The sequence below is a fragment of the Enhydra lutris genome, unplaced genomic scaffold (genome assembly GCF_002288905.1).
Source record: "Enhydra lutris kenyoni isolate GAN:26980312 unplaced genomic scaffold, ASM228890v2 scaffoldscaffold1, whole genome shotgun sequence".
In the NCBI taxonomy this organism is placed as follows: domain Eukaryota; kingdom Metazoa; phylum Chordata; class Mammalia; order Carnivora; family Mustelidae; genus Enhydra; species Enhydra lutris.
In genome coordinates this window covers 13,431,135-13,443,528 of record NW_019154085.1, presented here as the reverse complement: position 1 = coordinate 13,443,528, position 12,394 = coordinate 13,431,135, and the positions used below count along the sequence as shown (strand labels likewise).

Sequence of the window (12,394 nt, the reverse complement as noted above, 5' to 3'; positions counted from 1 at the left end):
GAAGGCAGAGGCTTTAACCCACCGAGCCACCCAGGCACCCCTATTTTTGTAAATCTTTCTTGCTGCCCTAATTCTCAGCCCTGTACAACCTCCCCCCACCCTCCAATTCTATTAATTCATTCCCACCTTCTCTCTAAATCAGAGTAGCTTTTCCATTTGGTGTGGTCATCTCAGCAAAGTGTTAAGGGACAAGATGCTCATACTGCAGAATAAACTAGTTTAAACTAGTTTAAGAATGACTAATAACTCCATACCCTCGTTAGGGTAATTGTAGGTTATTATAGGTTTATTCTAAAACAGAGCCATATTATATAAATTTGAAAAAAGAAAAGGAAAACAAAGCCCATAATCCCACCACCCTAACCCAACCATCTTCTTTAAAAATTTACTTTGTGTACATCCTTCCAGTTATTTTCCTAAATGTTTTACTGCTTTACTCTCAGATTGTACATAACAATTTTTATTACTTTAATATGAACAGTATATAACTCTATCCTTAGATGCCAGGCTCTCTATGAGCATGTGAAAGTGTATTAAAGAAGATGTTTATTAACTTTAAAAGAATGAAACTTTGGATGATATGAAGTATGATTCATGATTTATATTTAGGGTTGCAGAAAATATAATTTGGAGAATTCTAGAATAGGCAGACTGCCTTTAGGTGTCTGACTCTTAAGGACCCCTCTCCTAAGTTTTTCTGGTTTCCAGCTTCATATCTTCTATCCCTTGTAAAATAACAGATCCATTGAAACAATACGACTTTTTTTTTTTTAAAGCATGATTTCTTTGATAGTATCTAATAGGGAGCATTGGGTGTTGGATCTGAATTTGGGGACTGCCTATAAAATATTTAATGCTTTCATTCTTTGTCTTTAACTATTGATATTCTACACTTGAGTTCTTGTAAATTTAAAATGTACTTTTAAGAAAACTAACTCACCAACCTGATCTTTTATTTTACTATTTAGGATTGTTCGGATAGATTTGAGGATATACCCGTGACCTCATTTAAGCATGTTGAGCAAGCAAAATCAAGAACAAGGCTTTTAGGAAAAAGCCCGGATGATAACCATAATCAGTTAAAACACTTTGCAAGACCGAATACTGCTCCAGAGGTTCACAAACGGCGAGAGAGCTACAACGGAAAATTAACAAGTCCTCGAATGATTTCAGCAGGCTTAGTTCACATAAATGATGCAATCCCAGATTATGAAATCCAGAAAATGAGGCAAAAAAAGAAATTAAAAGAGAATATTGAAAAGTGTTCGTTCATTTGTGATATTATACAAATGTTAAAAGTTCAGAATAATATGTAAGGCCAACAGTCAATTTCTCCAATGAACAAAATGGTTTGGAGATCTGTCCTTCTGTGTGATAGATGTCAACAACCAAATTTCACCTTGTTAGAACCATTTTGTTTTAATTAAAATGAAAAAGAAGCACTTTTGATGTAAATGTGTTTTTGTTTATGAACTTTAGGGAACAGAGCAAGAAATATATATTCAGTTCATATCAAGTTTTATTTCCCAGCTTTTTCCCCTTTTCACTATATAGCAGTATCACTCCAGTTGATAGTTCTCTGATTTCCCAAATCTTTGTTATTCTCTTAATTATTCCTGTCCACCCAGTTCTCAGAGTCTTTATTTGCCATTATTTATGTTTAGCCATTTGTTATGAATATACTCTTATTCTTCAGTTCTAATTATACTATAAGACGCAAAAGTATGTCATTTTCTGGGCTTAGAGAACATCTCTTAATTTTAGTTTCTGATGGTACAACTTTTACACTATAAATAAAGCTAATCAGATTTTATAGTAATTCCTGAGACGACTCCTATACTGAACACTTTGAACTTAAAACACTATGAAAGGGCCTCTTTAATAGCACAAAACATAGGAAACTACATAAAATGGTAGAAACTACATAAAAATTAGCAAAATCAACAGAGGATTTAAATCAGAGACCTCCTGGGACACCTGGGTGGCTCATTCCGTTGAGTGACCCAACTCTCGATTTCGGCTCTGATCGTAAGGTGAGGACTGTGAGATTAAGCCCTGCATTGGGATCTGCGCTGGGAGAATCTGTCTCCCTCTGCTGCTCCTGCCCACCCCACTATCCCTATCTTAAAAAAAAAAAAAAAATCAGAGACTTAATTGGTTCTACTCTTTTTTTTTTTAATTCAACTGTAATTAACATAGTGTTATATTAGTTTCAGGTGTATAATATAGTGACTCAACAATTGTATGCGTTACTCAGTGCCCATCAAGGTAAGTGTACTCTTAATCCCCTTCACCTATTTCACCCATCCCCTGACCCACCTCCCCTCTGGTAACATTTGTTCTCTATATTTATGAGTCTCTTATTTTTTTTGTCTCTCTTTTGTTGTTTATTTCTTTTGTTTCTTAAATTCTACGTGAGTAAAATCATACGTCATTTGTCTTTCTCTGACTGACTTCTTTCCCTTAGCATTATACCCTCTAGATCCATTCATGTTGTTGCAAATGGCAAGATTTCACTCTTTTTTATGGTTGAATAATATTCCTCTATGTGCGTATGTGTGTATCTTCTCTATCCACTCATCTATTGATGCACACTTGAGTTACTGTCATATCTTGACTATTGCAAATGATGCTGCAATAAACATAAGGATGCATATATCTTTTCAAATTAGTGTTTTTGTATTCTTTGGGTAAATATCCAATAATAGAATTACTGGATCACATGATAATATTTTCAATTTTTGAAAAACCTCCAAACTGTTTTCCACAGTGGCTGCACTGGTTTGCATTCCCCACAGTGCACGAAGGTTCCTTTTTCTCTACATCCTCACTAACACTTGTTATTTCTTGTGTTTTTTATTTTAGTCATTCTGACAGGTGTAAGGTGATTTCTCATTGTGATTTTGATTTGTACTTCCCTAATGATGGGTGATGTTGAGCAACTTTTCATGTGTCTATCTTCTTTGGAGAAATGTCTATTCATCTCCTCTGTCCATTTTTAAATTGGATTATTTATTTCTTTGGGGGCTGAGTTTTATAAATTCTTTATATATATTTTGGATATTGTTTTATTACATATATCGTTTGTAAATACCTTCTCGCTTCAGTTGGTTTTTGTTTTGCTGACAGTTTCCTTTGCTATGCAAAAACTTGTTATTTTGGTGTAGTCCCAATATTTTAATTTTGTTTATTTCCCTAGCCATTGGAAACATACTAGAAAAATATTTCTACAGCTGGTGTCAAAGAAATTACTGCCTATGTTTTCTTCCAGGAATTTGGTTTCTTACAGGTCTTACAGTTAGATACTTAATCCATTTTGGGTTTTTTGGTACTATGTAAGAAAATAGTCCAATTTCACTCTTTTGCATGTAGCTTTCCAGTTTTCCCAACCCCATTTATTGAGGAAACTGTTATTTTTCTCATTGGATATTCTTGCCTCCTTTGTTGTAGATTAATTGACCTTAAAAGTATGGGTTTATTTCTGGGTCCTCTATTCTGTTCCATTGATCCTTTTTTTTTCCTTTCAAAATTTTACTTAAATTCAAGTTCATTCACATATAGTGTAGTATTTGTTTCAGGAATAGAATTTAGTGATTCATCAGTTGCATATAACACCCAGTGCTCATTACACCAACTGCCCTCCTTGATGCCCTTCAACCAATTTCCCCGTTCTCTCACCCCTATATTTAAGAGTCTCTTATGGTTTGCCTCCTTCTCTGTTTTTAATCTTTTTTTTTAATCATTTTTTAAATTTATTTTCAGCATAACAGTATTCATTGTTTTTGTACCACACCCAGTGCTCCATGCAATCTGTGCCCTCTCTAATACCCACCATCTGGTTCCCCCAACCTCCCACCCCCCCACCTCATCAAACCCTTCAGATTGTTTTTCAGAGTCCATAGTCTTATTTTTTCTTCCCTTCCCCTGTGTTCATCAGTTTTGTTTCTTAAATTCCACATACGAGTGAAATCATATGGTATTTGTTTGCTGACTCATTTCGTTTAGCATAATACACTCTAGTTCTTTCCACATCATTGCAAATGGCAAGATTTCATTCTTTTTGATGACTAAGTAATATTCCATCACATGTGTGTGTATACACACACACACACACACACACACACACACACACCACTTCTTTATCCATTCATCAGTTGATAGACATTTGTTCTCCTTCCATGTTTTGGCTGCTCCACTGATTTATGTGTCTGTTTTTGTGCCAGCACCATACCATTTTGATTACTACAGTTTTGTAGTATACCTTGAAACCTGGGATTGTGATTCTTCCAGGTTTGTTTTTATTTTTTAAGATTGGTTAGCTATTCAAGGTCTTCTGTGGTTCCATATAAATTTTTGGATTATTTGTTCTAGTTTTGTGAAAAATGCTGTTGGTATTTTGATAGGGATTGCCTTACGTTTGTAGATTGCATTGGGTAGTATGAACATTTTAACAATATTGGTTCTTCCAGTCCATGAGCAAGGAATATCTTTCCATTTATTTGTGTTATTTTCAGTTTCTTTCATTGATGTTTTACAGTTTTCAGAGTAGAGACCTTTCACCTCCTGGGTTAAGTATATTTCTACGTGTATTTGGTTCTTTTTGGTACAATTGTAAGTGGAATTGTTTTCTTAGTTTCTCTTTCTGCTACTTCTTTATTAGTGCATGGAAATGCAACTGATTTCTGATATGTATTTTTATCCTGTGACCTTACTCAATTCATTTGTCAGTTCTAGTAGTTTTTTGGTTTAGGGTTTTCTTTTTTTCTCTTATTTATTTTTCAATAATTTTTAAAAATTTTTTTATAAACATATAATGTATTATTAGCCCCAGGGTTACAGGTCTAGGAATCACCAGATTTACACACTTCACAGCACTTACCATAGCACATATAGGGTTTTCTACATATAATACCATGTCATCTGAAAATAGTGAAAGTTTGACTTCTTTACCAATTTGGGTGCCTTTTATTTCTTTTTGTTGTCTGATTGCTGTGGCTAGGATTTCCAGTACCATGTTGAATAAAAGTAGTGAGGATGGACATCCTTGTTTAGTTCCTGACATTAGAGGGAAAACTTAGAATTGAGTGTGATATTAGCTGTGGGTTTTTCATATATGGCCTTTATTATGTTGAAATATGTTTCTCTGAGATTAATTTGTTGACAATTTTTATCATGAATGGATATTGTACTTTGTCAAATGCTTTTTTGCATGTATTGAAGTGATCATATGGTTTTTATCCTTTTTCTTGTTAATGTGATGTGTTGATTTGCAAATATTGAACCACCCTTGCATCCCAGGAATAAATCCCACTTGATTGTGACAAATGATTTTTTAAAGTATATTGTTGGATTCCATTTGTTAATATTTTATTGAGAATTTTTAGGTCTATATTCATCAGAGAAATTGGGTTTGGGGTTTTTTTTCACACTGTCTTTATCTGGTTTTGATATCAGGGTAATTCTGACCTCATAGAACAAATTTGGAAGCTTTCCTTGCTCTTTTTTTTTTTAATAGAGAATAATAGGTATTAACTCTTCTTTAAATGTTTGGTAGACTTCCCCTGTGAAGCCATCTGGTCCTGGTCTTCTGTTTCTTGAGAGTTTTTTTGATTAATGATTCAATTTCTTTGCTAGTAACTGCAGTGTTCAAATTTTCTTTTTTTTCCCAATATAGTTTTGGAAATTTTTATGGTTCTAGGACTTTATTTATTTCTTCTAGGTTGTCTAATTTGTTGGCATATAATTTTTCATAATATTTTCATATAATCCTTTGTATTTCTGTGTGGTTGGTTGTTATTTCTCCTCTATCATTTCTGATTTTGAGTTGTCTCTTTTTTTCTCTTGATGAGTCTGGCTAACAGTCATCAATTTTGTTGATTTCACAAAGAACCAGCACCTGGCTTCATTGTTCTGTTGTATTTTTTTTTTAAGTTTTGACTTCATTTGCTTTTCTTCTAGTCTTCATGATTTCCTTCCTTCCAGCAGCTTTGGGTTTCATTGTTCTTGTTTTTCTAGGTATAAGGTTAGGTACTTTGAAACTTTTCTTACTTGTTCAGGTAGGCCTATATTCTATAATATTCCCTCTTAGAATAGCTTTTGGTGCATCCCAAAGATTTTTGAACCGTTGTGTTTTCATTTACATTTGTCTCCACGTATATTTTCATTTCTTCTTTGATTTCTTTGTTGACTCATTCATTGTTTAGTAGCATGTTAATTAATCTCCATGTATATGTTTTCTTTTTTTTTTTTTTAAGATTTTATTTATTTGACAGACCACAAGTAGGCAGAGAGGTAGGCGGGGGGTGGGTAAGCAGGCTCCCTGCTGAGCAGAGAGCCCGATGTGGGGCTCTATCCCAGGACCCTGGGATCATGACCTGAGCTGAGGGCAGAGGCTTTAACCCACTGAGCCACCCAGGTGCCTCCATATCTATGTATTCTTTCCAGATTTTTTCTTGTGATTGATTTCCACATTCATAGTGTTGTGGTCAGAAAGATGTATGATATGATTTCAGTCTTTTAAATATGTTGATAGTATGGCCTAACATCTATTCTGGAGAATGTTCCATGTACATTTGCAAAGAATTTTTAGAATGAAATGTTCTGAATATATCTGTTAGATCCATCTGGTCCAATGTGTCATTTAAATCAAATGTTTCTTATTGATTTTCTATTTGGATAATCTCTCCATTTACTTAAGTGGGATGTTTAGGTCCTCTGCTATTATTGTATTACTATTTTTTCCTTTATGAATATTAATTGCTGCTTTATGTATTTAGATGTTCCCATGTTTGGTGCATAAATGTTTACAAACATTTTATCTTCTTGTTGAGTGATTCCCTTTATAATTATGTAGTGTCCTTCTTTCTTGTTAGTCATTTTTTTTAAGTCTATTTTGTCTGATAGAATATTGTCACCCCAGATTTCTTTTCACTTCCATTTGCATGATAAATGTTTTTCCGTCTCTTCACTTTCAATTGCATATGTCTTTAGCTCTGAAATGAATTTCTTGTAGGCAGCATATAGATGGATCTTGCTTTTATCCCCCATTCAGTCATCCTGCCTTTTGATTGCAGCATTTCGTCCATTTACATTGAGTAATTATTAATACATACGTTCTTATTGCCATTTTGTTACTTGTTTTAGGGTTCTTTTTTTGTAGTTCTCTATTCTATTCTTGCTCTATTTTGTGGTTTGATGGCTTTGTGATATGCTTAGATTCCTTTCTGTTTATTTTTTGCTTACCTATTATTGGTTTTGGGTTTGTGGTTACCATTAGGTTTATATATAATATCCTATGCATATAGCAATCTATATTAAGTGATGGTCCCTCAAGTTTGAACCCGTATTAAAAGCACTAAATATTTATTCCCCCCTTCCATGCAGTGTTTTGTATATATGGTGGCATATATTACATCCTTTTATTTTGTGAATCCCTTGACTGATTTTTATGGATATAATCGACATTACTGCTTTTGTGCTTTGATTTCCATTCCAGTATCATTAATATACGGTGTTATATTCATTTCAGTTGTACAATACAGTGATTCAACAATTCCATATATATTTCAGTGCTCCTCAAGATCAGTGTACTCTTACTTACTTCACCTATTTCACTCCTCCTCCCACCCACCTTCTCCCACCTGCTCCCTTCTGGTATCCATCTGTTTGTTCACTATAGTTGATAATCTGGTTTTTACTTTGTCTTGCTCTTTTTTTCCTTTGTTTGTTGTTTCTTAAATGCCACATATGAGTGAAATTATATTGCATTTGTCTTTCTCTAACTGGCTTATTTTGCTTAGCATTATATTCTCTAGCTCCATCCATGTTACTGCAAATGGCATGATTTAATTATTTTTTTATGGCTGAATACTATTTAATTACATATATGTACCATATCTTTTTTATCCATTCACCTATCAATGGATTCTTGGGCTGTTTCCATAATTTGGCTATTGTTAATAATACTGTGATAAACATATGTATCCCTTTAATGTTTTTATATTCTTGATTAAATACCTAGTACTGAGATTACTTGATCATAAGGTAGTTCTATTTTTAATTTTTTGGGAAACCTCCAGACTGTCTTCCACAGTTGCTGCACTGGTTTGCATTCCCAAAAATAGTGCACTAGGATTCCTATTTCCCCATGTCCTTGCCAACATTTACTATTTCTTGTGTTTTCTTATTTTAGCCATTCTGACAGGTGTGAGATGATACCTCATTGTGGTTTTGATTTGCATTTCCCTGATGATGAGTGATGTTGAGCATCCTCTCATGTGTCTGTTGGCCCTCTGTATGTCTTCCTTGGAGAAATGTCTGTTCATATCTTCTGTCCATTTTTAATTGGATTATTTGGTTTGGGGATATTGCGTTTCATCAGTTGTTTATATATTTTAGATGCTAACCCTTTATTGGCTATATCCTTCGTAAGTATCTTCTCCCATTCACTATGTTGTATTTTAATTTTGTTGATTGTTTCCTTTGCTGTGCAGAAGACTTTTATTTTGGTATAGTCCAAATAGTTTTTTACTTTTATTTTCCTTGTCTTGGGAGACATATCTAGAAAGATGTTTTATTGCAGTGTCAGAGAAATTACTGCCTGTGCTCCCTTCTAAAATTTTTATGGTTACATTTCTTACCTTTAAGTGTTTAATCCATTTTGAGTTTATTTTTGTGTATGGTGGAAAGTGGTCCAGTTTCCTTCTTTTGCATGCAGCTGTCCAGTTTTCCCAACAATATTTCTTGTAGAGAGTGTCATTTTCCCATTGCATATCCTTCCTCCATTGTCAAAGATAAGTTGACCATATAATCATGAGTTTATTTCTGGACTCTCTATTCTGATCCATTGATCTATGTGTCTATTCTTATGCCAATATCATGTTTTGATTTCTGCACTTTTGGGGTATAACTTGGAAGTCTGGAATCCTGCTACCTCCAGTTTTGTTTTTCTTTTTCAAGATTGTGTTGGCTATTTAGGGTCCATTGTGGTTCCATACAAATTTGAGGATTGTCTGTTCTAGTTCTATTTTGATAGACATTGCACTACATCTGTAGATTGCTATGGGTAGGATGGATACTTTAACAATATTCTTTCAATCCATGAGCATGGAATGTCTTTCCATTTCTTTGTGTTATTTTCAACTTCTTTCATCAATGTTTTATGGTTTTCAGAGTACAGATCTTTCACCTCTTTGGGTAAGTTTATGTCTAGATATTTTATTCTTGGTGCAATTATAAATGGGATTATTTTCTTAATTTTTCTTGCTGATGTTTCATTATTAGTAAATAGAAATGGAAGAGATTATGGACATTTATGTACCAGTTGAGACCTGATTTGTGATCCAGGATGTGATCTCTTCTGAAGAATGTTCCATGTGCACTGAGAAGAATGTGTATTCTGTTGCTTTGGCATGGAATGTTCTGAATATATCTGTGAAATCCATCTGGTCCACTGTATCATTCAAAGCCCTTATTTCCTTGTTGATCTTCTGCTTAGATGATCTGTCCACTGCAGTGAGGGAGATGTTAAAGTTCCTATGAGTATTGTATTATTATCAATATGTTACTTTGATTCTGTTATTAGCTAGCTTATATAATTGGCTGCCTCCATGTTAGGGGCATAAATATTTACAATTATTAGATCTTCTTGTTGGATACACCCTTTAATTATGGTATAGTGTCCTTCATTATCTCTTATTACAGTCTTTGATTTAAAATCTAATTTGTCTGATATAAGGATTGCCACCCCAGCTTTCTTTTGATGTCCATTAGGATGATAAATGGTTTTCCACTCCCTCACTTTCAATCTGGAGGTGTTTTTGGGTCTAAAATGAGTCTCTTGAAGACGGCCTATTGATGGGTCTTGCTTTTTTATCTAATCTGATACCCTATGTCTTTTGATTGGGGGCATTTAGCCCATTTATATTTAGGATAACTATTAAAATATATGAATTTAGTGCTATTGTGTTACCTGTAAAGTGATTGTTACTGTATATTGTCTCTGTTCCATTCTGTTCTGTTCTGTGTTACTTTTGGGCTCTTTCTTTGCTTAGAGGACCCCTTTCAATATTTCTTCTAAGATAACAAATTCTTTTAGTTTCTGTTTGTCCTGGAAGATTATCACTCCTTCTATTTTGAATGACATCCTAGCTGGATAAAGTATTCTTGGAGGTGTATTTTTCTCCTTTAGCACCCTGAATATACCATGCCAGTCCTTTTTGGCCTGCCAGGTCTCAATGAAGAGGTCTGCTACCAATCTAATATTCCTGTCCTTGTAGGTTACACATCTCTTGTCCCAAGCTGCTTTCAGGATTTTCTCTTTGTCTCTGAGATTTGTAAGTTTCACTATTAAATGTTGGGGTGTTGTCCTGTTTTTATTGATTTTGAAGAGGGTTCTCTCTGCTTCCTGGATTTTTTTTTAAAGAATTTATTTATTCATTTGACAGAGAGAGATCACAAGTAGGCAGAGAGGCAGGCAGAGAGAGAGAGAGAGAGAGAGAGAGAGAGAGGAGGAAGCAGGCTCCCTGCCTAGCAGAGAGCCCGATACGGGACTCGATCCCAGGACCCTGAGATCATGACATGAGCCGAAGGCAGAGACTTAACCCACTGAGCCACCCAGGCACCCTGCTTCCTGGATTTTGATGCCTGTTTCCTCCCTCAGATTAGGGAAGTTCTCTGCTATAATTTGCTCCAATATACCTTCTACCCCCTCTCTCTTTCCTCTTCTTCTGGGATCCTAATTATTCTAATATGTTTTGCTTTATGGTATCACTTATTCTCAAATTCTCCCCTTGTGATCCAGTAATTGTTTATCTCTTTCTCAGCTTCTTTATTCACCATCGTTTGGTCTTCTATATCACTAATTCTCTCTTCTGCTTTATTTATCCTAGCAGTTAGAGCTTCCTTTTTTTTATTGCATTTTGATAGCCTTTTTGATTTCTACTTGGTTAGATTTTAGTTCTTTTATTTCTCCAGAAGGGGATTCTCTAGTGTCTTCTACACTTTTGGCAAGCCCAGCTGGGATCTTTATAATCATTATTCTGAACTCTAGTTCTGACATCTTACTAATGTCCGTATTGATTAGGTCCCTGGCAGTCAGTGCTGCCTCTTGTTCTCCTTTTTGAGGTGAGTTTTTCCATCTTGTCATTCTTTCCAGAAAAGAATAGATGAATGAGAGAACAAAATACTAAAATGGCAACAATGACCCCAGAGAAATATACACTAAACACATCAGAAGAGACCCGAAACAGGGAAAAAGTAAAAATAGAATATTTTAAAAATCAGGCAAGTGAGCAGAATAGATTAATACACTGGATTCTGTGTGTATTTTTTCCTGTCTTTTTTTTTTTTTAAGAAAACTAGATTCCTAAAATTGTAAAGAAAGAAAAACTTGTATATGTACAAAAATAAATACAGTGAAAGGATAGAATATAACTGTAAAAATGGGAAATCAAAAAACAAGAAAAAACAAAAGAGAAAGCAACAACAACCAAAAGAAGGGATATAAACAGATTGGTGAACAGAACAGAGCAATACACTATCTCATAAGTGTATTTTGGTCAGTTTGTTAGAAGAAATTACATCTCAAAATAGTAAAGAAAGAAAAACTTATATATATACAAAAATAAAATTAAGTGCACTGAAAGAATAGACTGTAAAGATGAAAATTATAAAACACTAATAAAACAAAAAAAAGGAAGAAAAAGAATATGATCAGGCAGGTGAATAGAACAAAGTCATACATTAGATTTGGGGTATATTTTGGTCTGTTAGAAGAAACTACATCCCAAAATTTTAAAGAATTAAATAAATAAATAAATAAATATGATTAAATATAATAAAGGGATAGAATGTGACTGTAAAAATGAAAACTAAAAATGATTTTTAAAAAGGAGTTGATAAAATAAGGTTGAAAAAGGAAAGAAAATAATTTAAAAAATAAAATTAAAAAATTAAAGCTGAAAGACTAAAGTATCATAGAGAAAAAGCTATGAGTTCTATGTGCTGCATTCCCCTAGCACTGGAGTTTTTCAGTTCTCATTGATCAGTAAACTTGGTCTTGGCTGGATGTTCTCGCTGATCTTCTGGGGGAGGGGCCTGTTGCATTGATTCTCAATTGTCTTTTTCCCAGGTGGAACTGCATTGCCGTTGCCAGGGGCCAGGCTAAGTAATCTGCTCGGGTTTGCTCTCGGTAGCTTTTGTTCCCTGAAGGCTCTCCCTGCAGCTTTAGAGGATGAGAATGAAAATGGTGGCATCCCAATCTTGGTCAGAGCTGATTGCTTGGGGCCCCACTCCTCAGTGAGCCCTCAGAGAAAAGCAGTCAATCACTCCTGTCTCCCTGGTCTCCATCTGCACTCTGTGCTCACCCTGCCCATGACCAAGCATTTCTATTTCA

General features: G+C 34.5%; 1 protein-coding gene across 1 annotated transcript in view; it reads left to right on the top strand.

Annotated features, from left to right (window-relative positions):
- Window positions 1-1,316, top strand: part of LOC111162385 (C2 calcium dependent domain containing 6) — a 137,815-nt gene extending 136,499 nt beyond the window's left edge. Inside the window, exon 17 of the mRNA XM_022526812.1 lies at window positions 969-1,316. Coding sequence (XP_022382520.1) covers window positions 969-1,316 — 348 coding nt within the window. The remainder of the gene's footprint in view (window positions 1-968) is intronic.
- The last annotated feature ends 11,078 nt before the right edge of the window (window positions 1,317-12,394 follow it).